At 47.4% G+C, this 27,527-nt stretch overlaps 1 protein-coding gene across 2 annotated transcripts in view; it reads right to left on the bottom strand.

Annotated features, from left to right (window-relative positions):
• Positions 1-27,527, bottom strand: part of SCLT1 (sodium channel and clathrin linker 1) — a 112,749-nt gene that overhangs the window by 69,855 nt on the left and 15,367 nt on the right. For both annotated transcript variants that reach the window (XM_074993312.1, XM_074993310.1), the window contains exons 7-10: positions 18,106-18,241; positions 14,838-14,960; positions 13,864-13,929; positions 9,876-9,946 (exon numbers count right to left, since the gene is read on the bottom strand). In XM_074993312.1, coding sequence (XP_074849413.1) covers positions 9,876-9,946; positions 13,864-13,929; positions 14,838-14,960; positions 18,106-18,241 — 396 coding nt within the window. The remainder of the gene's footprint in view (positions 1-9,875; positions 9,947-13,863; positions 13,930-14,837; positions 14,961-18,105; positions 18,242-27,527) is intronic.

Here is a 27,527-nt window from a genome sequence, read left to right as displayed (position 1 = left end):
GATCCTCCTCCTGCCATCCCGGAGCAGCAGCCGGGTGTCCGCCCCCCCGGGTGTCCCCCGACTGTGGGAGTGGACCGTCAGGTATGTACCCCCCCGGTGCACACCCCCGGGCTTGAGGGGCGGGGGTAATAGATATGGCCAGGGCCCTCCACATACCCAGATGACCATGGCCCCAAGGACAGCAGTGGCATGTCCTTCACAGGAGTGCATCAGCCCCTGCCCCCACAGCACAACAGTGCCATGCCCCATCCCCGGGGCAGGGGGGAGCGGAACCTCTAGGGTCCCCCGGGGGGAGGGGGTGGGACACCCAGCAGCAGCAGCATGTGATGGAGTGGGGGGAGTGCAAATGCGAGACTCAGGCTAGATGTGAGCAACAAGCTGAATAGCTCCCAGTGGCTAAGGATGATCCTGGGGCTACAACTGGCAGGTTACACCTCTGCCCTGAACAAAGAGGAGGGAGGAGCCGAGCTGGGTTTGAATCGGGGGCCGCAGTTAGAGGCTAGGGGAAGGGAGAGCTGGAAGGCAGCCAGCCCGAGGAGGGGGAAAGCTACACCCCAGAGGGGCACCCCTTGGGGTCTTCTCCCCAGGATGGGTTGGAAGGACTGTCTCTGACTGCTGTACTGTCACTTCTGTGAGAAACTGGGCATCTGTTGCCTAAGAAACCTCTCCTGTCAGACCCTGCTGAGTGAAGTGAGAGTCACTCCCGCCGGGGGACGGGGTGCAGTGCAGGGGGACCCTTGAACCCCATCACAGCAGCATCTCCCGGGGACGGAGATGGGGAACCTGCAGCACAGGGGTGGGGGGACAAGGGCCACAGCTTGGGGCCCACACTGACGCCTGTCTCCACTCTTCCTCCCCCCTCCTGTGTTCTGCAGCTGCACCATCGGAAGGACCAGAGAGCGCCGGCAAGGCATCAGTGGTCCCGGAATCCCCTCCGGGGCCATCGCTCCAGGCCAGCCCCTCGGCGGAGGACCGACCGGCCCCACGGCGAGCAAGACGGCGGACCCAGCACCACCACCAAACGGCGACGGACCCCCAGCTGCTGGCCCTCCACCGCCGGCAGGTGGAGGTCGCGGAGCAGCGGCTGCGGGTGGAGCGCCGCCGCCTCCACCTCCAGGAGCGGGAGCTGGCCTGGCGCCAAGAGGCATGGGGAGCCTACATGGAGACCTTTAACCGCATAGCGGACTACCTGGCCCCCCATGCCGCGCCGGCCGCCGCTGCGCCCACCCTGACTGCTCCACCCGCTGCTCCTGTCGTCGCCCCACCGTCCGCTGTCGCCCCGCCACCCGCCACCGAGGGCCGTTCTGCCAAGGGAGACCTGGGGCCAGCTGACACTCGCTGGCCGTATCTGCTGGTCCGCCCGGCCCCCAGCCAGCCCCGGACAGGGCTGCGGCCGAGGCAGGGGCTCCCGGCCGCCCACCCCCAATGCTGGACTATAGGGGTGTGGGGCCCAGGACGTGGCCCCCCCTTGTATATATTCCCCCCACTGTTTTGTTCTTTGCGTTGTATATAGTTTGTATTTATTTATTTGTGCCCCCCGTTTGCCCAGTCTGATCCTTCCCCCCCATGTAAATAATTCTCCCCTTCCTTGTTATCCCTGTTTTTTTTTGTTAATACAGACATACACTTTTCATATTTAAGTTAGTTAGAAGTTCCTGTATATAGTTAGTATTAGTTAGAACAGCGTTCAAAGTAAACAAGTTTGACTTCACAAACAAGTGTCTGCTTTTATTTGTCCAGGAAAAGTCGGGGGGGGTGTGCTGTTGGGTGCTCCGTGGTGTGGGCGTAGGGGCAGGGAGTGTTGTGGAGGATGGGGGGGGGCAGTGGGGGGCCTGCCAGTGTTCACCCCGCGGCCTCATCGAAGTGGGCCGGCAGGGCCTCCTGGACCCGGGTCCCTTCGGGGTCCACCTGGCGACTGGGGGCAGCGGGTGGCTGCACATCGGCCCTGCCAGCCTCCACAGCCCAGCCCTGAAAGAAGGCCTCCCCCTTGCTCTCCACCAGATTGTGTAGGGCGCTGCACGCACCCACAATCTGGGGGATGTTGGTGGGGCCCGCATCCAGGCGGGTGAGGAGACATCTCCAGCGCCCTTTGAGGTGGCCAAATGAGCGCTCCACCACCTGGCGCACGTGGTTCAGGCGCTGGTTGAAGCGCTCCTGGCTGGCAGAGAGATGGCCCGTGTACGGGTGCGTGAGCCAGGGCCGGAGGGGGTATGTCACATCTGCGATGACGCAGAGGGGCATGGTGGTGTCCCCCACAGGGATCTCCCACTGGGGGATGTAGGTCCCCGCCTCCAGCCAGCGGCACACGCCCGAGTTCCGGAAAACCTGGGCGTCGTGGGTGCTGCCAGGCCAGCCCACATAAATGTCCTGGAAACGGCCCCGGCTCTCCACCAAGGCCTGGAGGACCACTGAGTGGTAGCCCTTCCGGTTTATGTAGCGCCCTCCACTGTGCACCAGGGCACGGATGGGAATGTGAGTCCCATCCAGAGCCCCGAAGCAATTGGGGAAGCGCAGGGTGGCAAAGCCCGCGATGGTGGCATCTAGGTCCCCCAGCCTCACGAGCCTGTGGAGGAGCATGGCGTTGATGGCACGCACGACCTGCAGGGGAAGCACACCTGCAGGGACAGCACCAATGAGGGGTGAGCAGGGTGTGCGTGGCCCTCCCCTGCCAGGGCCGCCTCCCCCCCCTCCCCCCGCGGGCCCTCTTACCTCCATGAGGACAGCCCCGACGGTGGCCTTGCCGACGCCAAACTGCTGTCCCACGGATCGGTAGCTGTCTGGAGTGGCCAGCTTCCAGACAGCGATGCCGACCCGTTTCTCCACTGGGAGGGCACGCCGCATGGCGGTGTCCTGGTGCCTGAGTGCAGGGGTGAGCCACTGGCATAGCTCCATAAATGTCTGCCGGCTCATTCTAAAGTTCCTGAGCCAGCGGTCGTCGTCCCACTCCCCAAGCACCAGCCGCTCCCACCAGTCGGTGCTGGTGGGGTAGCTCCACAGCCGCCAGCGTGTGAGGCGGGGGGCGGTCGGGGTGCTGCAGGGTTGGGGGTTGAGTCCTCCTCCCCTGCGGGCCACTCCTCCTCCTGTGTGGCAAGGAGGTGCTCAGCTGCCTCCCGCATGGCATGGAGCAGGGCTCGCCCTGCTCCTGCAGGGGCGGTTGGGTGGACCTCTGGCTGCTGCTGCTGCTGGGGGTCCATGACTGCGTCGCCCGAGGTCTGCGTGCCTATGGCTCTGCAGACCACGTGCTGTGCAGGCTGAGTGTGTCTGGGAGGGGCCCTTTAAGGGAGCAGCTAGCTGTTGCCCTGGAAGCGCTAGCCCACCGTGCGACCCTGTCTGCAGCTGTGCCTGGCACCCCTATTTCGATGTGTGTTACTTTGGCGTGCAGACTTTCCCTCGCTGCGCCTATTTCGATGTGGTGCTGCACATCGACGTTGCCAGCCCTGGAGGACGTGTAGACATTATTCATCACTTCGATGTAGGCTTCACGTGTAGACGTAGCTTTGGTGGGCCGGATGACTTGAGCTGGTCTGTGGAGCAGGCAGTCGTCCAGATATGGGAATATAGAGATGCCTTGCCTACTGGGGCAAGGACTTTGGTGAATACCCTCGGGGCAGCTGCAAGCCCAAAAGGCAGTATTTTGTATGATTCACAACTGAATCAAAGTGCAGAAATCATCTGTGTGCAAGAAGAATGGTGACATGAAAATAGGTGTCAGACGTCGAGAGCTGCAAACCACTCCCCCTCATCCAGTGCAGGGATCACAGTGAATAGGGTGGTCATTTTGAAATGCTGCCAGCGAATGTATTGTTCAATTGCTGTAGGTTTAGTATGGGGGGATGCTGGGAGAATGGAAAGAAGAAGCAATATGTATCCCTGGGCAATAATGTCTAGGACCCATTTTTTTTTGGTTATTGATGTCCACTGATGGTAAAGGGGACGTAGGTGATGCGATGATGGAATGTTTGTTTGTTCTGCATGGGTAAGTGTGGGAGGTTCGATGACCTCTTGATCAAAGCTTCAAGCCTGCTGCTTCAAGGCTGGTGGAAGGGCAGAGCGGTTGTTTGGAGTTTACGTTTCCGGTTTCTTGTTTTTTTGGTATTGAAATGGCATTGCCTGTAAGAGTGCCTCAAATGGCTGGTCTTTGTACCATTGGTATGGGGTGTATCTTTGCTTCCTGGATGGGGAAGAATACACTCCCAAGGTACATAAGGTGGTTCTTGTATCTTTGCTGGAACAAAGCATTTCATCTATGTTCATTGCAAATTTCAGTTTGTCGAATGGCAGATCTTCAGCCTTGGCCTGGAGCTCTTTCGGAATGCCCACTGCCTGGAGCCAAGATGATCTTCACATGGTGATTGCTGTAGCTATGGTTCTAGCTGCCGTGTCAGCAGAATCCAGTGCCATCTGCAATGATGTCTTTGTTGCAATGTGGGCTTCTTGGACTATAGCTCTTTGGGTGGATCATTTGTCTTCAAGTAGATAAGGTATCAACTCAGAGAGCTTTGGAACAGTTATCGAAACCATGATTAGCTAGTAAGGCTGAGTAATTGGCTATACGCAGTTGCAGGGTAGCAGAAGAGTATATCTTCCTGCTGAATAACTGCAGTCTCTTGTGTTCCGTACTGGCAATAGTATTCTTGTATAGTAAGGACCTCGATCTATGATGGGCAACTTCTACTATTAAGGAGTTAGGCTGTGGATTCTGAGATAAAAAGTCCATGGTCTTAGCTCGGGTGAAGTACTTTCTTGCAGATTGATTGTCAGTTGGAGTATGGTTGGATTTTTCCAGACATTGTCTGCTGCCTCCAGTATAGCTTCATCCAAGGGAAGAGCTACTCTTGTTGCAGTAGGAGGGTGTAGATTCTTTAAAAATGCATGTTGTTTCTCCGGTAATTCAATCAGTATGATTTCTTGGCTGACTGCCACTCTTCTGAATAGATCCTGAAATTGTTTAAGATTGTTTGGAGAAGTTTGATGGATGGGTAAAGGGCTTCAGTATGGTAAATAGCAGATTCAGCCTGTGGCGACTCTGGGGGGAGCAATGATTCAGTATTGCTGGGTAGTTGTGAATCATACAATTCTTTCTCCCTCACACTGGGAACAGAGGTTGGCAAGGGAGGGAATGAATGATGTCATCCCGTGGAATGTGGTTGTGAGTAGCTCCTGGAGGGACTAATATAACAGGGTGCTGGATGCAATCATGACCCAAAGCCATGTAATTCATATGAGTAGTGAGATGACGATGGTCATGGCAGTAACACGGTGCCCGAGAAATATTTGTGGATGAGTGTCTCAAAGAAAAGGCGCTTCTGTAGTGAAAATATATGTTGAATCTAGCAGAATATGGAGATAGATGGCTTTCATGAAATTGACTAGCTCTTGCAGGTGACTGGTTTCTTTATAAATCAGCTTGACAGTAGTGAGGTGATCTATAGTACTGTTGGTGATTGTCCACACTATATCTGTGAAATGCAGAGCTGGGGGTGGGGGTATAGTGGATCATCTTATCTGTGATCAGATTACAGAACTAGGGCTATTGTTGTCAGCAGGGAGCTTGCTTGGTTTAGTCCTAGCCCCTCTCGGTGCTAGGGGTGAATACTGCTGATGTCGAGCACTCAGTACCAGTTTTGCCAGTGCCAGTGGGGAACATGGCACTGTGCATTGATCAGGCACTGGTGCCTATAGAATGTCTTCAGGATCAGCCAGCACTGTGTTGTTTGAAGCTATCTTAGAAGATGGCTCTTTGATTTTGAGGATGCTAACATTGTGGGCTTAGGGACTTGGACTGAATGCCCGAGGTGCCCGGTTTGTCCCCCAGGCTGATCCTTGATCCAGGCATAGGGGATTGTTTTCAAAGGGACTGAGTTCCTAGCAGAGACAGGGGAGGATCCCTGACAGAAGAGACACTTCCCACGGGTGGCAATTCCATTTGAGGGTGAAGTGTCTTGTCAAACGGGAGCATTTTATGCCTGAGCTCCCTTTCCTTTCTTGTTCCGGCTGTTAAACTTTTACAGTCAGAGCAGCACTGGGGATGTGTGACTCCCAGAGGCAACCGACACATTCCAAGTGCCTGTCTGAAGCCAGCAAGGGGTCCCACCACTTGTGGCATTTTTGAAAGAATCCTGAAGACTTTTTTTTTTTGGTGACAAGCCAGTCTGTCAGGAAGCTTGACCTGAAACTGACGATGGGGGAGAAGTCCCTCTTCCTCACAGATGGATCCCTCTCTCTTTCTCTTTGAAGTATTGTGGAGTAATATAAAATTAACTTTGTACAAGAGAAAGAACAAGGTAGACACTAACTAACTAAACCTAATTCTGTCTATGGTTTCTGAGGTGAGATGAGAACCACTGCTCTGTGTGCAGCCAAGGGCAGCAAAGAAGCAACTGAGGAGAATGGGGCTGCGCACGCTACCCTGGCGGCCTGAAAGGCACATGCCAGGGTGGCACAAGCGCAGCCATACTCAGGACTGCTATGAAAGATCTCCGTGCTGTGGTGCTGGGTGAGCACAACACCTACCATGGAGCACCCACAGGGACAGCACTCGAAGAAGAAAAGTTTGTTCTTCATCAAGACCAGAAACAACTTTTATGAAGATCAACATATACCTAATGTGGAATATTTGCCATAGGTGGACACTGGATTATTTTTTTGCAAAAGAAGTGAGGAAGCTCTTTCAAGTAAGAGAGCTTTGATGTTGTTTCTCATATAAAGAACATAATAGCTGTTCCTGTCCGTTACTGGTATGGGGCTGAAGCAGAATGGCAATTTCATTGAGAATAAAAGGCAAATATGATGCACTTTTATTAAATTTGCATTCTCTTCAGCAATGTCTTGGGGGAAAAAAAATCAAAGTAAAAGACTCAAATAGGCATTCTAAAACATTACTATTCTGCAGGTAACAGCCTACACTACCCTTCATATTTTCAGACACAAGTGAATTCTTGACAGTGATGATACCAACAGTGACAGAGCACTTTTCAGACACTTAATACATAGTTCTTACATAGTGCTTTTCACCAGTAGGCAACTGTTTCTTGCCTGTTCTCCCCAGCAGAATCTCTCAGTTCAAGACAATAAATTTTTCCAATGAAAAATGAGGTTCTCTCTCCACTTACGTAATAAAAGGTACCAACCCATGAACAAACAACTGAAGCAGACAGTATCATTAATCTTAGATGGGGAATTGATATTTTTCCTGTGTCAGCCAGTTTCTTTTCAAAGAGCTGAACTATAAAATAGCTCCTGAAGGGAATACTCACAGTAAAAAGATTTCAGAAGTTATTTACAATGAACCTGCACATGGGCTTGCCACCATTATCTTCAGTAAATAAGGGCACTTCTGTATTTACAGTATCTCTCTATTCTTTCCTAAATTTACCTTAGAAAATGAGTATCAGGGAAAAAATTAAGTAATCTTGTTCATCTAAGGCAAATAGTTTTTAGAGTGGCTAATGTATCAATCACTCAAACTATGCAGAGGCAAGAAAAAGATTACTTTAAAAAAAAAAGAATTGACATAGAACAGTTACTACAAGTCACCTCGACCCAATTTGATACTATGAACATGGTAATGTTATAATTATTACAGCTGAAATGGGATACTGAGAACTATAGCCACTGTGACAGAGATTGTTGTCTACTACACAACATCCTACACTGCTAATTGAAGGTAACTGCTGGTTGAAACTCTCTCTTCTGGCACTCTCTCAATTGGCAACATCCCTGGATCGGCTGGCCCATGGTTGTTGGCAGGAGCAGAGAGCACTGGGACCAGAGATCTCCAGCTGTGAGGGGATGGGAACAGCCCTGCTGGTGGCAGGGAGCTTTGATGGAAACCTGCTCTGGGGAGCCCTATGGGAAGCCCTAAGGAGGTGAGCAGGCTGGGTGAGGGAGCCTGGGGTCTGAGAGAGACACTGTGGGGAGCCCTGTGGTGAAAGGGAGCCCAGCTGGGTCCCAGGACCCATGCAGCCCCGAGACACGGAGCCAGCTGGAAAGCCCTGCTGTGGCACAGAGTGCCTGGTACAAGCCCCACACCCCAAGACTGGGGAGCCTCCTGAAGACAAATAGCCAGACTGGCAGCCCCATGGCAGCAGAAAGCCCAGCTGTGGTGAGGAAGCCCTGCAGTAGGGAGCCAGCCTGGGAGCCTGGCTGGAAAAAGGAGCCCTGTGGCAGCAGGGAATCCCACAGCCAGCAGGGGCTGGGGAGGTAGGGGGAATAAAGAGTCCCACTGGGAGCCCTGACCAGAAGCCTGGTGACAGAGAGCCCTAGCAGGAGTGGAGCCCTGAGTGTGGTCAGGAGGGGAGCTGAGTTAGCAGGCCGGTAGCCTTCCAGAGCAGCCCAGAGACCTGACTTTCCCTAGTCTGGCAAATCCCCTCATTCAGGACCACTCCGGTCCCAAGGATGCCAGACCAAGGGGGTACAACTTGTAGTTCTATATATCACCAATATAAAAACCACACACTTTGTATAATACTGTGTGTATTTGCAGGAAAAATGAAGAATGCACAAATCCTTAGTTTTGATTCACTAAATTGTCACATTCTTCATAAAACAACCCACACCAACCTAGGCTTCTGTACAACAGCACAGCCTGCGGAAGCAGCATACATAATGAAAAACATACTTGAAAAAGCTATTCTGCCTCAGACAGAATTGATAAAGTTTAAATGGGTGCTGTAGAAAGAAAAAGTGAAAAAATGTGAGAGTAGCTTCCCCAAAAAGTTTCCAGTTTTGTTAAGATATTTTCCTCAACAAAAGCAGGAGTTTTTACAGGACATGTTGCAGGTGTTTGAAAGGTAATTCAAATATCGCAGACTTTAATTCTGTTCTGAGCATTGTAACCAACAAATTACAATTTTTAATTAACGTTATGCAAAATATAATCTAACATCGTGATACTAATATTTTAACAAGCAGCGTGTAATACTGCACAAATATGTTACTGTATATCAGTACTGAATTTGCTTCCACTCATTTCATTGTTCCATAAATTTATGAAATTTATTCTTCTCCGAACCGAAATAGGTATTTAACATGTAAGTTTGGAAAGTCACATCTCTTTCCATGTTTGAGTAATTGAGCACCCTATAGGATGGGACTCTAAGGCTATGTCTACGCTTGTGGTACTCAGGGTGATGGGAGATTACTAATGAAGTGCTGCAGTGAATATGCAGCACTTCTTAGGGAAATTCTCCCCTGCGGCATCTTCGAAGTGCTGGCATGTGTGTAGCCATGGGCACTTCGAAGTGCCCGTGCTACTTTAAAGTGCCTTTACTCTTCAAAATTTTGAGGAGCAAAGGCACTTTGAAGTGCCTGCGGCTAGACGGTATGCCGGTACTTCGAAGTTTGACAATTTGAAGTTATCACGGGGAAGAACTTGCCTAATGAAGTGCTGCATATTCATTGCAGCACTTCAACAGCAATTACCCATCACACTGATTACCATGGCCCTTTTGAAGAAGGGGGCAAGTGTAGACATAGCCTAAATGTACAAAGCTAGCCCCAAGATTATCTTAACACACACAGAGTACTAAAGGGTGCTGCGGGCAACACGTGCAGCAGTTTGCTTAAATATACATATAACTAATTATATGTACGTTATGTGAGTATACGAAGTTGTATCTTCCCTATGTTATAGATTATTATATAAACTCATAGCATGGTATACTGTATACATTGAGCAGAACTGATCAGCCGAAAACATGCATTGTTAGGATACGGTCTCACCTACATTTAAAGAGGAACAGTGTTTAACACAAATTAAACTGAAACTAATAGTAAAAAACAATCAGTAACAGTTTCATCATAAATGATACAGTACTGACTCAGGAAGGAATGCAAGATACAACAGAATATATAAAAGCGTCTCTGATTTTTACCTCAATTGTTTGCGGAGCTCTTCTAGTTCCACATTCTGCTCTGTAACGGTTTTCAAAAATTGTTGATTAGTCTGTAAAAGGAGGAAAGATTTGCAACATATTCTTTGTTCTGCTGAAGACAATTTACATGTAAAGTTTAGTTATACAGTGTTTTATCTGATACTCAGTATGTTAACTAATGAATGCAGATTTATTCATTCATTCTCTTTAATCTATTTATTGCTTATTTTATGTGGGCTTAGTAATACACATCCTCTGATCAGGCATCCCATTAAGGTAGTTTAACTACTGTCTAGAAATACTGACAATACTACCTTTACAGAATTCCAAACTATGAGTTCAAGCTCCTCTTAAATTATGGCTTGATTCAATTAAAAAAAAAAAACAAAAAAACCCCCACATCTATTTACTACAAACACTACTGGCATTTTGCAGCTGGTAACTAGTTCAAGTTATGTGACAGCTGTTGAAGCATCATAAAACATTATATAACATTATTTAAGCTTCAGAGGATTCATGTTTTATAATATTTAACTAGAAATTTAAAACAAATCACAAACTTATTTTGAGGAAAAAGCCAAATCCTACTTTTAAATTATGGTTTGACAGTGGCAGTGAAAAACACAAACCACACCACACCAAACCAAACCAAACAAAAAAACCCCACAGTAGTATACCCAATACCTTCAGCTATAATGGGACTAACTCATGAACACAGATCAACCATAGGTGCCCACATCAAGAGTCTGTTCACGAGGCTGTGAAGTGACATCTCATGCATATGCCAAGGAGTGTATTAGTTTAATTCCCATATCAAATTTATGTATCCTTAAAATCTTAAGGTGAGGAAGCCTGGGTTTGGGAGGCTGGGCTAAAGTAGCGCAAAGAGGTCTATAATATCCCACAGCTGACAGTTTCGAGCCAGCTTTCTAAGGATTTTCTACTGATTTCTTCTATTAGTACTAGTTTTCTTTAAATCTTGAAATTTTCCTCTGCTATAATACTCTCTCACATCTCATCACCAGTGGAGTGAGCCTGGTCCTTCAACTCCTAAGGAGGGAGCATGAGTACAGTGTTATATTAAGCATTTGCAATTGTACATTCAAACTGCATTTATGTAACTGACCGAGATCAAATTGATATGTGATCACCACCTTAGAGACACTTGAATGTGCAAAATTTCACTACTGGTTGTACTAAAAATTGTGCTGTATCACATCACTTACAGTGTGTGTGTGATTGCTGTGAGTCCTGAGACCTGCCTCAAGACTCCGAGCTCATTTAGTTCTTAATATCTGTCGTCCCAGGTGGAGGGTGAACCTAGGGAATCTTGGGTCAGACTGGAAAACCGTTACCCAAATTAAGATCCCTACCCAAATTCCTGACTCTGGTCAACACTTTGTAGAAGTGATTTCAGGAGATGTTGATCCACTCTTTTGCAAGGGGGGGAGATCAAGCCCTTCCATGGTATCTCAAATGTGTAAGCCAAGATTGCTCAGCAGTTCTGGGAAAAACTTGGCTTAAAGCTCGTTGGACCAAAAGCCAACACATAAGAGTGGATAAAGTGGTTTCAAAGCCCCAGAAGCAAAAGCCAAGAAAATAATCCTAAAAATATTGATCATAAATGTCAAGGACATCGATGTGAGTGATATAATTCACAGAACACTGGTAAATATGGTGCAGAACTGGCTTGTATGACACGCAATTATGGGAGACATAAAAACATGCTGGACAAATTTAGTTTTCATTTAAAATGAAGTAACTTCCTTGCCTTTTCCTTGAGATCATGCTTTCCAGACTCAAATTTAATATAATGCAAACTATATACTTGGGTGAAAGCTTGTTATCAATTTCTCCTAAAGATCACAAATTTTTTACCCTCACAGACACCCAGGAATGGCTATTGGTGTCCGAAGACCCTGGATATTGGGGTGGATTCCAAATATCAGTTTACCCTCTCAGAGCAGTGATGAACAGACAATAGCTGAGTGCAGAAGGCCACCATAAGCTTCTAACTATCTTGCTGCCTGTGGATGAAAAATTTCCTCTGCCGAACAGCCAAACTATCAACGACCACTATCAATGGTCAGCAGCATGAATGGCAGTACAGCTGAGAAGACTGTGAATACGGTCAACTCCCAGCTCTGACACAAACTCAGTTTGTAGTCTTGCATATCACTCCGGATTCAAATCTCTTTTTTAAACATTTCCATCTGTGTTAACTCTGACATTTAGAAAGGGAAGAACATGGATAACACAGGTTTCATATTGTAAGAGTACAAGTCCTATGCTCTTTTCATAAGATAGATGTAGGATAGAGGGAAAGAAGGAGACAACTTCACTGCAAGACTGTCTGGGATGGGCTACTCTGTAAATTACTTACTGGAGGGAAGGAGTAACACAACCTAGTTTATACAGTAAGAGTAAAAAAACCACCAATTATGACAAGTTATGATACGGCCAAATTTCTTGCATTATATGATGACCTTATCCAAAGACAGCACCGTTGTGTGTCATGTTATTAGACATGTAAAGGCTGACGTCTTTATGGTTTTCCTTTATTAATGACCAATTGTGATAGGACATTCATATCATACTAGCCCTGAAAGTACTAAAAAAGCTGAGAAGGTCAATTAGTGTGATAGGCCACAAATGAGAGAATATGGTTGAAGAAACAATCCTATTCGAAGATCAAGTTAAGGTGAGCAGGTGTGGGGCAGGCTAGAATAAAGCCAGGAAGCTTGTAACACAAATAGCTGCAGTGAGGAAGTCTATAGTCATCCTCTACTTGTTAGAGAGCAAAGAAGGGAATCTAGGAAAAGAGTAGGTCCCTAATGGAACCTAGTCTGAAAAGAGTAGAAAAAGAAAGTGACAGAGAGGTAGAAAGCAACCCAGTGAGGGAGCAGGCAGACTGGAAAGCAACTTGACCCTGGCTGAACATTGTAGGATCTATCAGTGGTAACCAATAGGAATTCAAAGATCTCCACACTTGTGGTTGTCATCTTTCCATATTTGCCACATTATTTGCATTCCCACTGTACCCCACCCCCTACTCTCAATAAATGCTCTCCCCCTCCCCAAGAGCCAGGCTCCCCAAAAGCCAAGCACTCCCAGCTCCTCTGCCTGTAAATAAATGCTCTCCCCCTCCCCGAGAGCCAGGCACTCCCAGCCTCCTGGCAAATAAATGCCCTCCCCGTCCCACTAAGCCAGTCTCCCTCAGCCCCCTCCTGGCCCCCTGCTCTAACTGAACGTCCTTCCCAGAACTAGGCACGCCCATCCCCCTATTCCAATTAAAGACTGACAACAACTCACAGTGGGGAGGAATAGCTCAGTGGATTGAACACTGGCCTTGTAAACCCAGGGTTGTGAGTTTAATCCTTGAGGAGGCCATGTAGGGGTCTTGGGCCAATAGAGTTTTAAAAATAGTCTGTCAGGGATGATGATGATGCTTAGTCCTGCTGAGAGGGCAAGGAACTGGACTCAATAACCTTTCAGTGTCCCCTCCAGCTCTATGAGAGACATATGAGAGCTGCTGCCACGTGCTTCTCCCGCCAAGAGGTGGGGTGCACGCACAGAGCAGGCAGATGTCACTACCCCATGTGTGGCTCTCAGGAAGAGCCACATTTAAAAGACTCCAAGAGCCAAATTCGCCACATGTGGTGAAGGTACTGAACACCGTGGGTCTAGAATAATGGGTAAGCTTAGGTTCCCCTACTAGCCACATTGCCTGGCCACCTGGTCCAGTGAGATCATACCACCCAGTAGGGGAAACCACATAGTGATCTGGAAGGAGGGCTCAGTCATGAAGAGGAAACCACAGCTCCCAGAGGGAGGAGACCACCAGGGGAACTATTGGACCTAGAAGAGAGCTTTATCCCCAGAGGAAATTCCACCTGTGGTGAGCACAGTAGCTTCACATACACACACGTAGACTGACACATTTAATAGTGTGAAAATGTGAATGTGCTGACAAGAAGGATTCACTTACCAACTCTGCTTTTTCATTGGCTAATCGAAGTTGCTCAGTCAGTTGCTGAAAGCCAGCCAACTGATCCTAAAACAGGAAATACAAGGCTTGAAATCATCACAACCATAAAGGGCTTGTAATTATTTTAAATGAATTTTAAGGTCAACTGAAAGCATTTTCAACAAATAATGTACATTACGTTTTGCACAGTCAGTGTTAATCTAATTACATGTCCAAAAAAGTAAAATACTTGTAGGATTTGACAGAGTAAATCTTTGGGTACATCAGATTGATTACTGAAAAGGGCCTAAAGCTTTAGGGTCAAGTTCTGAGCAGTTACATAATGCACCTCTCCTAAATAGGTACGAACATTGCAGTGTGCAAACAAACATAAACATTTAGACCATTCCCGTGTCTCCAGAACGCCCTTGATCCAAGCTTTGACACAGAGGATCCTCAGAGGAGGTCTCTCCCAAATTACTGGTTGCAGGGGAGGTAGGGAGGGAAGTGAACAATGTCTTCTCTTCCACTTTCACTTGTGATGTTTAGATTTCCTGGCATACATACTGCTGCAATTTAGCCCACAGACACATTAAACTGTGCAGCCTGAGGTATGGTCTGAGCCTTTTAAAAGTAAATAAATATGAACTTATTTTTGAAGGGTGTTGAAGAACCATGTAACTGGAGTCTTGCTCCAGTTCACTGTATTTCTTTATATACACAGCCACCGCAATATGCAAGTCCCATCTGATTGTCAGAGGGCACATACAAAATATAGCTTAACTGTAGTAATAGATCAGGAAACAGTCATTTCTGAAATTTACAATAGTCTTTGACCATTACATCATATTTAGATGACTCATGGAATACATTTAGTGTCAGAAGAGTAAGTAACGATAGTGAGGTATACCATTTTATATTCGACTAACTTATAAGACCTGGAATTTTTCCATACAACCATGGCATGCCAAAAGAAACAATACACTCAAAATTACGTTTTGTTTTTGCCTTTCTACCACATGAATCTGTGCTTCAGTCATGTGCCCCTGATACCGCTGCTGGAGTTGATCTAGTTCTTGTGATACTGTCTGCCAGAGCTCTAGTGCTTGCTCTTTTTCCTAGAAGATTTAAAAACAAGGAAGATTATATTAAAATTCCGTTAATAGAACACGTTTACTTTGACGTGAAACACTTTAAAAACCAGGGACTCTATATTGAAGAAATGTAATAAAACTTCTATAAACATGACTTCATATTTGTATTCTTTCACCATCAAGATACAGTGATTACTAGACATCTTTATTAAATGAATGGAGGGTAGAAACTGCTTTCCAAAGCACCCCCTCAGCTACGCTAAGCTATGGTATGGATCTCAGAAATGTATCAAGATACTTTTATAGAGCTCTTCTGAAGTCTCCTAATGCAGTTCTCTTGCTCTCTTCTCTCTCTCCCCACCCTACCCTTCCATAACACCAAAAAGCAGACTCAAGGCAGGGTGGGTTTTTTTTTGTTTAAAAAAAGTAAGTAAACCATTCAGTGACAATTCACTATTCTGCTACTGGAGTCAGTGGTACAGTTTTGCACCCCTATTCACAATACACCAAATTTAGAGAAGCCAAAATATTTCAAGAAAGCATGATTGATGAAGTTGGGAGAGATTCCAGATGACTGGAAAAGGGTAAATATAGTGCCATTTACAAAAAGGGAAAAAAGAACAAGCCAGGAAACTAGAGACCAAACAGTTTAACTTCTGTGCCTGGAATGATAATAGAGAATATAATTAATCTGCAAACATCTGGAAGAAAATAAGGTAACAGGTAACAGCCAGCATGGATTTGTGAAGAACAAATCATGACAGACCAATCTGATAGATTTTTTTGACAGGGCAACAAGTCTTGCGGATAAGGGAGAAGTGGTGGACGTGGTATACCTAGACTTTAAGACATGTGATACGATCTCACATGATCTTCTTATCAATAAACTAGGCAAATACAACTTAGATGGCCTACTACAAGATGGGTACATAACTGACTGGATAATTGTTCTCAGAGTAGTTATTAATGGTTCACAGCCATGTTGGAAGGGCATAACAAGTGGGATTCCACAGGGGTCTGTTTTGGGACCAGTTCTATTCTACATCTTCATCAACAATTTAGATATCGACACAGAGGGTACGCATATTAAGTTTACAGATGATACCAGGCTGGGAAGGGTTGCAACTGTTTTGGAGGATAGCATCAGAATTCAAAATGATCTGGACAAACTGGCAAAATGGTCAGAGGTAAACAGGATGAAGTTTAATAAGGGCAAATGCAAAGTACTCCACTTAGGAAGAAACAATCAGCTTCATATATACAAAATGGGAAGTGACTGTCTAGGACAGAGTACTGTGGAAAGGGATTTAGGGGGTCATAGTGGACTACAAGCTAAATATGAGTCAACAGTGTGATGTTGCTGGGGAAAAAAATAAAAAAAAACAAATATGATTCTAGGATGCATTAACAGGAGTACTGAGAGCAAGACATGGGAAGTCATTTTTCCGCTCTACTCAGTGTTCATTAGGCCTCAATTGGAGTACTGTGTCCAGTTCTGGGCACCACATTTCCAAAAAGATGTGGAGAAGCTGGAGAAGGCCCAGAGAAGAGCTACAAGAATGATTAAAGGTCTAGAGAACATGAGCTATGAGGGAAGATGGAAAGAACTGGGCTTGTGTAGTTTAGAAAAGAGAAGACTTTGAGGGGACATGATAGCAGTTTTTAAGTACCTAAAAGAGGGTTACAAGGTGGAGAGAGAAAAATTATTCTCCCTGGCATCTGAGGATAGGACAAGGAGCAATGGGCTTAAACTGCAGCAAGGGGAGTTTAGATTGGACATTAGGAAAAATGTCCTAGCTGTCAGGGTAGTTAAACACTAGAGTAAATTGCCCAGTGAAACTGTAGAATCTCTATCACTGGAGATATTTAAGAGCAGGTTAGACATCTGTCAGGAATGGCCTGGACGGTGGTTGCTCCTGCCATGAGGGCAGGGAACTGGACTCGATGACCTTTTGAGGTACCTTCCAGTCTAGTGTTCTCTTATTCTATGACTGTCATTTTAAAGACCTGAACACAATAGGGTCTGCTATTTTTAAATCATACCATCTTTCAGAGTTTAATTGAAAAACATGTGGCTTCTATCAAGAGTTCTGAGACTGTTTGATTGAACATCTTCAAAGGTTTGAATCAAATAGGCTGGTGTTCAAACAGCTAAGTAAGCTTAAATTATGTGGATTAGCACTCAGAGAAATTGTAAGAGTTGCACCTGTGCAACAAGAAAATTTGTTCCTTTGTATTCAATAGGCAGGACTTGATCCTTTTATAGTGCAGATGTTAGAGAACCTAACCTTTTCTAGCCTTAGATTCTGCAATTTTCTACCTTCCAAAAGAGTCAAATTGTTTCTCATTTCACATTTATGATCTTTTTGACCAGTGTTTGGCAAAATTATTGAGAATACTTCTTGAAATATTCACCACTGGATGAACAAAACTTTCACAATCATACTTCATCACCATTTCCCCTCTTTGGGAATTCAGAAGTCGGTATGGCTGTGTCTACACTAGCCAAAAACTTCGAAATAGCCATGCAAATCGTCATTTCGAAGTTTACTAATAAAGCGCTGAAATACATATTCAGCGCCTCATTAGCATGCGGGCAGCCGCGGCACTTCGAAATTGACGCGGCTCGCCGCCACGCGGTTTGTCCAGACAGGGCTCCTTTTTGAAAGGACCCCACCTACTTCGAAGTACCCTTATTCCCATCTGCTCGTAGGAATAAAGGGACTTCAAAGTAGGCGGGGTCCTTTCAAAAAGGAGCCCTGTCTGGACGAGCTACGCGGTGGTGAGCCACGTCAATTTTGAAGTGCCGTGGCCGCCTGCATGCTAATGAGGCGCTGAATATGTATTTCAGTGCTTCATCAGTAAACTTCGAAATGGCCATTTGCATGGCCATTTCGAAGTTTTTGGCTAGTGTACACACGGCCTATAAGTAATTACATACTAGTACAAAATAAAAACTTTGAGTCCAAAAATCCAAAGACAAACTCTTTCAGAACTGGTAATCAAATGCAGCTGTGTTTGTAGGTTATAAATAACTAAATAAAGATAGTACTCTTTCATATTCCTAATAAGAAAGATGGTTACAAAAAGGGATTCCTCACTAGCTGATGAACATGTTTTCCAAAGAAACCAGCCAAAGAAAGTAGAAGCTGTGTTTTAAATCACTCACTTGATTGGCTAGTTGTAACTGATTTTGAAGGTTTCTTACTATTTCTTCATCTGCAAACACATCACTCCCCAAGGCACTGACAGAAGGAAGAGCCTCCAGTTGCTTCTCAACAGTTTCTTTCAATTCTTCATGCAGCCTGTGATACAAATAAGTAATGCAGTAAAACTGTGCTCTTCTAACAAGTTACAAAAAAAATAAAAACCACTGCCGTTTGGAATAGCATAATTTCAGCAGCTGTAAAGCTGATTAAAACTGAATGTTTTAAACAAGATACATTTTCAGCATACTTCCTAAAGGTAATTGGAATTTTAGATTAATTTTTAATTATCTTTGAGTGTATCATAAATATGAACACTAATTTAAATGCATGAAATTACAAATTGTATAACGTTCTCAAAGAGGTAACAGTCATACAGTATCCTTGTTTTCCTCTCCAGAAGAAACTTACCAAATACTAAGCATTTTCCTCCATCCTTATGAGTCCATACCAAGGTGGTATAAACTTCTAGTCTATTATATTTTTAGCACTAACTCACTCATGTGAGCCTTGATGGTGTGAATGAAAAGTTCCCTAACATATGTAAACATAGTACTGTTAGAAATGGAACCACACGGATGTCTCCCATGGAATTCTTAGTGAGCAACAAGTTCACACAGGTCAGTTAGGCCACAGCTACACAATAGCGTTATTTTGAAATAATCCATTCCGGAATAACTATTCCAAAATAACTAAACTTCTCCTCTTCCTCCTCACCCCTCCCCCAAAAAAACCCCACAGCTACACACAAGAATGCATTTCTAAATAGCACATCCAAATACATAGAGCCTATTCTGAAATAGTGCCATTGGACATCATTTTGGCTTATATGGAAATAGTGCTATTCTATGTTTTAATAGCGTCTATTTCAAAACACCTATTTCAGGGTAGGTGTTATTCCTCCTGCAATGGGGTTTACAAATTCAAAATAACATGCCTACTATTTCGAACTTATTTCAAAATAGTATAGATAGTGCATAGTGTAGATGCTTGCAAAGTTATTTCAAAATAATAGCCATTATTTTGAAATAAAATGCTGTGTAGATGTAGCCTTACTGAACAACGTGCTTCTGGGGACTGAATCTTAAATCCCTCTCTTGGGAATAAAGCTCCATGTGGTGGAGCCCTAAGGTTATTTCATCCAGAAGGTCAGCTATTAAAAATAAAATCTATATCTTTGCGAGCATTTCTGTTGTGCATATACACCAGCTTTTATAAATGTCATTGATGCCTGTCACTGAGACTAATGTAAAATAATGTATTAAAGGTCTAATTCAAGTCTCAGTGTTAATCTCCATCATGAATATTAGCACATCTTGTGTCCTCTTATCTAACTTCTTCCAACTTGAAAGTACACATTTGTAAACATACTCAATTCTAAATTAGCTGAAGTCTAAGGGGAAAAACAAAAACTAAATTAAAAATGCAGGGTTTCAGATGCTTTTCTAGGTTTTGCAAATGATATTTTCACATTTCCCCCCCATGTCTTAGGCATAAATAAACTTAAAAGCTTTCATATCCTCTGTAAGCACTACTTTTGTAGTAATTGTACACTTAGTCAAGAGATCAGAATTGCTTTGGGTGAAAGTGAGAAGCATGGGTCCTTAAATGATAGCATATGCTCTAAAAATGTAAAATTGTGATCCAGTGGAGGAAAAAGTAGAGCTCTGCAGAGCTATGGGTAAAACTTTGCATTTGCCATTGAAATGAACAGTTTCTAATCTTCTCTTCCCCATACGCCATAGATGAGAGTGACTATGATTGAGACCACTAGTAACTTTATTTACACTAAAATAAACCATTAATCAATAGTTTATTCCAACTATCTTGTCACAGACAAGGTCAGCTCCCAGACTGCTGCACCAGGCAGCACCGTTTGGGTAGGAGGTGCACAGCCCTCAGAGGGAAAAGCAAAGGTTCAGAACTATTTAGAAAAGCTGGATATACACAAATCCATAGGGCCAGATTTAATCTATCTGAGGGTGCTGAGGGAGTTGGCTGACGTGATAGCAGAGCCATTGGCCATTACCTTTGAAAGCTCCCAGCAATCAGGGGAAATTCTGGATGACTGGAAAAAAAGCAAATATAGATGCCCATCTTTAAAAAAGGGATGCAAGAGAATCCAGGGAACTACCAACCTGCCAGCCTCACTGCAGTCCCCAGAAAAATCACATAGGAAATCCTGAAGGAATCCATTTTGAAGCACTTGGAAGAGAAAAGTGATCAGGAATAGTCAATATGGATTTGCCAAAGGCAAATCATGCCTGACCAACCTGATTGCCTTCCATGATGAAGTACCTGACTCTGTGGATATCGGGAAGGTGGTGGATGTGATACACAGACTGAAACTCCGAAATCCAGAATTCACTTTTCTGGCAAGCCCACAGATCATCTTGGAAGAGGGAGTCCCAAGGCTGGGAGCAGGAGGGGCCATCTAGACCAGTGGCCAGAGTCCAGGGCAGGGCAGCCACAGCTGGGCTGGCAGCAAGGGGAGCAGGGGTGTGGGGTGGGCTGCGGGGAGCACGAGCCGGGGAGTCCAGAAGCAGCAAGAGCCTCACCCCAGGAACAGTAGCTGGGGCTGGAAAGTTGACAGACCAGGCCATGGAGCAGCTCATGGCTAGGGGTGGTGAGAAGCTGTGGCGCAGGGAAACCATGGTGAGGGCCAGGAAATGGCAGCTGATCCATGGCTGGGGAACCTTCAGGGGTCAGAAGGCAACAGGTGACAGCTGGGAGGGGAAGAGAGGCTGGAAGCCAGCAGGGGGGCATTGCCCTTCCCTGGTCCAGGACTGTTCAAGTCCAGAGGGTGCCAGACCAGACAGGTTCAACCTGTACCTAGACTTTAGCAAAGCTTTTGATATAGTCTCTCACAGTATTCTTGACAGCAAGTTAAAGAACTATGGATTGGATAAACAGACAGAAACATGGACAGAAAGCTGGTTAGATCATCAGGCTCAACAGGGTGTGATCAATTGCTTGACACCAACCGACATCGAGCCGAGTACCGCAAGGTGTATCAGTGTAAATTATCTTCAGAGTTGTCTGTCAAATCAATTAAGACATTGGAAAATTTATTCAAAGTCTCTTTGCTGAAGGACTAAGCTTACTCAAATGCACAGGTGCCCTGAATCAGACCCATTCAATTTCTTGGTTAAGGAAACCCTCATTCTTTGATTCTGAAGTCCCAAAATTAAAGCTGGCTGTACGTTGGGCCTCCAAAAGCTGCTGCCTCTAACCCCAAATAAGTTAGCAGTAGGCAACCTCCATTGAAGCATTTAAGGATGACCCCTCCCATCCCCTGCTACTGCCCTCTGTTAGAGATTAATCAGGAGTGATAGGCAAACATGACCATAAGAGCTAGAAATGTTTTTCTTTTTTTGTTTTAAATGACAGCTGAGATTCTGCAGATACTAATGGTACTAACACAAAAAAACTTGTTCTGACTGAACAGACTTTTTTTTAAATCAAAGAATCCTAATACCTGAATATTGCTGCAAATGCTTTCAAATTAACCTCAAGTTTTTTGAAGACTATATTCAGTCTGAAAAGAATTCTGATAATGAGACGAGCTAAATGGTAGCTATTACTATATTAGCATAATTCCCATTGTCATTAATAGCAACCGTCTGCCTATGCAAACAAAAAACCTTCATGTAATACTATGATAAACACCTCACAAAAATAGATTTCAGTTACTGCTCACTTACAAAAGGATAGGAATCCAGTGTTACTTTGAAACTTGCAAGTAGCCCTGCTTTTCTCTTGAAGAATTAAGACACAAAAGCCGCATCTACATGAGCCGGCTACTTCGAAGTAGCCGCGCCAACTTTGAAATAGCACCCGCCACGTCTACACGTGGCGGGCGCTATTTCGAAGTTGAAATTGACGTAAGGCAGCGAGACGTCAAAGTCATTATCCCCAACAGGAGATGGGAATAGCGCCCTACTTCAACGTTGAACGTCGAAGTAGGGCACATGTAGGCGATCCGCGTCCCGCAACATTGAAAGAGCAGGATCCGCCATGGCGGCCATCAGCTGAGGGGTTGAGAGACACTCTCTCCAGCCCCTGAGCTCTATGGTCACTGCACGCAGCAGTCCCTTAAAGCTCCCCGCCCCCTGTGCTCCTGTGCAGGAAGCTGAGAGCACGTGCAGGTGGCAGCACAGCCACGCAGCCAGCCTGCATGTCTCTCTGCAGCCCCAACCCACCACCCCCACAGCGATGGCAGCCAGCCAGCCCGGGAAGAGACAACAGGGCCCCTCCTGGATGGAGGCCGAGATCCGGGACCTGCTGGGGCTCTGGGGCGAGGAGGAGGTGCTCCAGGTAATGGGGAGCAAGAGGCGGAACACAGATACGTTTGCTCAGCTGGCTGAGGACAGGGCCTGGCTGCCCAGGGTCACCCTGCCCGCACTCCTGACCACTTCAGGAGTAAGGTGAAGGAGCTGCGGCAGGGTTCCACCTGGGCCCAGGATGCGGCCAGCTGATCTGGGGCCTCGGGTCCCCTGGGGCGGGGTGGGACACCCATCAGCAGCAGCAGCATCTCCTGGGGACGGGGAACCAACAGCAGAGGTGGGGGGAACAAGGGCCACAGGTCGGGGCCCACACTAATGGCTGTCTCCACTCTTCTTCCCCCGTGTTCCGCAGCTGCACCATCAGAGGGCCCGGAGAGCGTCGGCGAGATGTCCGTGATCCCGGAGAACCCACCGGGGCCATCCCAGCAGGCCAGCCCCTTGGCGGAGCACCGACCAGACCCAAGACAGGGCCGACAGCAGAGCCACCACCACAGGACGGCCATGGACTCCGGCGTCAGCTGGAGGTGTCAGAGCGGCACCTGCGGGTGGAGGAGCAGCGGCTGGAGATCCAAGAGCGAGCGCTAGTCTGGTGCTAGGAGGCATGGGGGGCCTTCATGAGCACATTCGAGCGCATAGCAGAATACCTGACCCCCCATGCCGTGCCGCCTGCCGCTCCGACCGCTGTCCCACCACCGTCCGCCACCCTGGGACCTGCCGCTGAGGGGGACCCGGGGCCTGCAGACACCCACCGGCCATATCTGCTGGTTCACCCGGCCCCCACCCAGCCTCAGCCAGGGCTCCGGCCGAGGCGAGGGTTGCGCCCTCCAACCCCGGGCGCCGGACAGTAGGGGTGCGGGACCGAGGACGTGGCCCCCCCACCCCCTGTACATATCCCCCATTATTTCTATATAGTTTGTGTTGGACCCCTGTTCTGTTATGGCACCTGCCCCCCCATGTAAATAGTTCCCCCCTTTTGTTCTATATATATATATATATATTGTATTAATAAGACATTTCACTGTTTGCTTTCAAAAACAGGTCCATTTATTTGCAAGAAAAGTGGGGGGCTGTGTGCTCTTGGGTGCTCTGTGGTGTGGGCGTGGGGGCAAGGAGTGTTGTGGAGTATGGTGGGGTGCAGTGGGTGGCCTGCCAGCGTTCACCCTGCGGCCTGGTCGAAATGGGCCCGCAGGGCCTCCCGGACCCGGATCCCCTCGGGGTCCAGCTGGTGACTGTGGGCAGCGGGTGGCTACACGTCGGCCCTGCCAGCCTCCACAGCCCAGCCCTGGAAGAATGCTTCTCCCTTGCTCTCCACCAGGTTGTGGAGTGTGCTGCACACACCCATAACCTGGGGGATGTTGGTGGGGCCTGCATCCAGGTGGGTGAGGAGACACCTCCAGCGCCCTTTGAGGCGGCCAAAAGTGCGCTCGACCACCCGGCGCACATGGTTCAAGTGCGTGTTGAACTGCTCCTGGCTGGCTGTGACATAGGCCGTGTAAGGGTGCATGAGCCAGGGCCGGAGGGGGTACGCCACATCTTCCAGCAGGCAGCACAGGACCAAATTTCTGAATACCCGGGCGTTGTGGGTGCTGCCAGGCCAGCCAACATAAATGTCCAGGAAGCGGCCCCGGCTGTCCACCAAGGCCTGGAGGACCACCGAACAGTAGCCCGTCCTGTTGAGAAAGCGTCCTCCGCTGTGCTCTGGGGCACGGATGGGGATATGGGTCCCATCCAGAGCCCCAAAAGCAATTTGGGAAGCCCAGGCTGGCAAACCCCGCGATGGCAGCATCCAGGTCCCCAAGCCGCACGAGCCTGTGGAGGAGCAGGGCGTTGATTGCGCAGACGACCTCCAGGGGAAGGACATGAGAGAGCACCAGTGAGGGGTGTGCAGCGGGGGTCTGGTCCTCCACCCCAGGGCTCCCCCATCCCAGGGCTCCCCCCGCCCCCGGGTCCTCTTACCTCCATGAGGACAGCCCCAACAGTGGCCTTGCCCACGCCAAACTGCTGCCCTACGGATTGGTAGCTGTCTGGAGTGGCCAGCTTCCAGACAGCGATGCCGACCCATTTCTCGACCGTGAGTGCACGTCACATGGAGGTGTCCTGGTGCCGTAAGGCAGGGGTGAGCCACTGGCAGAGCTCCAGGAACATCTGCCGGCTCATGCGGAAATTCTGGAGCCAGCGGTCATTGTCCCACTCGCCAAGCACCAGCCGCTCCCACCAGTCCGTGCTCATGGGGTAGCTCCACAGCCGGCGGTGTGTGCGGCGGGGGGTGGGTCGGAGGGCAGCAAGGTCTGGGGCTGCTTTCTCATCCCCTGGGGGCAGCTCCTCTTCCGCGAATAAAAGGTGGTCAGCTGCCTCCTGCATAGCATTGAGCAGGGCAAGCACTGCTCCTGCAGGGGCAGGTGTGTGGACCTCTGGCTGCTGCTGCTGCTGCTGCTGCTGCTGCTGGGGGTCCATACTGCTTCAACGAGATGTGCATGCCTGTGGCTCTGCAGACTGCGTGCTGTGCAGGCTGAGTGTGTCTGGGAGGGGCCCTTTAAGGGAGCGGCTAGCTGTTGCCCCGGAAGTGCTAGTCCGCCCTGTGACCCTGTCTGCAGCTGTTCCTGGCACCCTTATTTCGATGTGGACCGCTTTGGCGCGTAGACGCTCCCCTGCAGCACCTAGTTCGATGTAGTGCTGCCCAACATCAACATTGAACCTTGACGGCACCAGCCCTGGAGGACGTGTAGACACTATTCATCGAAATAGCTTACGTGTAGATGTAGCTATAGGGACACTGTCAACTCAAATGTCATTTAATTTCACTGTAGCTACTGTTACAAGCAGTACCCAAGATTATTATAACCAGTGGTAGTTTTTTTTTTTTTTTTTTTGGTGCGCCAGTACTCACACCTTGGCATCCCCAGCTGAAGAAGTGGCTGAGATTGGGAAGGTGGGTAAGCTGGTGGAGTACGGGTTTTTGTTTTTTTTTTTTGTTTTTTTTAAAAAGCACTGATTATAATAAACGATACAGAAAAAAAAAAGGATCCAGAAAAAAAAGTATGCAAAAGTTTAAAAAACTATTTCTCCTGCATGATTTAGTCTTGGGCTACACTAGGAGAATAGGCTGAATTTCTAAAGCGTCAGTCCACATTACAGGGGTCACTTCATTGACTTTAAGGGCCCCTACAGTCGACCATCTTAGCCATGTGTTCCCAGGGTTGCAGACAAGCTCCAATATGGAGTGTGCAGTTGATCCAAGACCTCATCGTTGTGCTGGGAAAATTATAAAGCAGAAAAAAAGAAATGCAGACATGTACACCAAGATCTTTTAGGGCACAGAACATAAGGATTCATCAGGGACACCCAGCAGTGCTGCATGAAAATAAAGGAGCTCAGGCAGGCAAATCATAAAACAAGTGACGCAAATGGATGTTCTGAATCATCACCACAAACGTGCCCCTTCTATGAGTAGCTGCATGGGATTCTAAGGAATGACTATAGCTGTCCCCAAAAACTCTGTGGATCCCTCCAAAAAGATTCCTCGGGAAGCCTCCAGCAACAGGAGGAGGACATGGAGAATGAGGAAGAGGAAAATGACGGTGGCAATGGACAGCAGGCAAATGGAGCAGCTGATCTTGCCAAGAGCCAGCATCTTTTTGTAACGTTAGATCTCATCCCCTCCTTGCAAGATGTTTTGCAGATGGACCCTGATAACGGGCAGAGTACCTCTGAGTTCTCCTTTTTAATCACGTTATAAGTGGGTTAAGGCAACTGGGTGTGATCCGTGGGTGTGATCTTAATGTCTGGCCTTCAGTTATGTTTTGTTGCAGTGTGCTTAACAGCAGGCTCTTTGACAACTTACTGCACCATCCTCACTCCCCACCAACAGATGCAGGAGGAAATGCACACAGAGGACGATATGCTAATAGAGCACACGGAAGCCACCTGCACAAACAGGGGAAAGCTGAATGCATGGAAGAGAACCATGGCAGAGCACAGTTGGGCTGATCAGGCAGAAAGGAGAGTGGATCATGAGGTGAGGAAAGAATTCAGATGGTGTGAATTGGAGACCCAGGAGGACAAAGTGCAGCCGATGAGGCAGCAAACAGAGCTCCTGAGGTGCCTGATGCAGCAGCCCAGAACCCCACTGCAGCTCATGAGGAACCACATGCCTTCCTCGTCATGTTCCCCAGAACGCTGCAGGTGTGTGCGTGTGTGGGGACAGGGGTCAAAGACAGTCATGCATTCCACTCCCAGGGACACTTCTGAAAGCAGAAGGATGACATTCCTGCACCTGTGATGGTAAAACTGCCGTTGCTTACCCACCCCTGAAGCCCCTGCCATGAACTCCTTTAGTGTCCCTTCAATAAAAACAATTAAGCTCACAAACCTAGTGTCTTTACTGGTGGTGTTGCATGGAGGGACGGGTGGGTTACAGGCAAGTACACATCATACAAGGGGACTTCCTCAAGAGCAACAGACTGTCATGTTGGTGTCTGGTCATTCGTAAAGCAGTTTTTCAAAGCCTCTCTGATTAAAAGTGCTCCTCCCTCTGTTCTCCTTATTGCCCTGGTATCTGGCTGCTCCTAATTACTGGACAGATGACCTGCCTTGGCCCTCCAGCCTGGCATGAAATTTTCCCCTTTACTTTCACACAAATTATGAAGCACATGGCAGACTGCCCGCATGAGGGGAATAGCAATGAAGGGTCCTGTGGCACCTTATAGACTAACAGAAAAGTTTTGAGCATGAGCTTTCGTGAGCACAGACTCACTTCATCAGATGCTGGTCTTGGAAATCTGCAGGGCCAGGTACAAATAAGCCAGAGCAAGAGTGGGGATAACAAGGTTAGCTCAGTCAGCAAGGGTGAGGCTTACTACCAGCAGTTGATCTGGAGGTGTGAACACCAAGGGAGGGGAAGCTGCTTCTGTATTTAGCCAGCCATTTGCAGTCTTTGTTTAAGCCAGGCTAACACGGCTACCCCTCCGCTACATGAGGGGAATGTTACCCCACCTCAGGGTAAACAGTGAGGTGGCAAAGTTTGCAGATGACACCAAACTGCTCAGGATAGTCAAAACCAAAGCAGACTGTGAAGAACTTCAAAAACATCTCAGCAAACT

The sequence above is a fragment of the Carettochelys insculpta genome, chromosome 4 (genome assembly GCF_033958435.1).
Source record: "Carettochelys insculpta isolate YL-2023 chromosome 4, ASM3395843v1, whole genome shotgun sequence".
Taxonomy (NCBI): domain Eukaryota; kingdom Metazoa; phylum Chordata; order Testudines; family Carettochelyidae; genus Carettochelys; species Carettochelys insculpta.
This window is presented reverse-complemented; position numbering and strand designations above follow the sequence as displayed.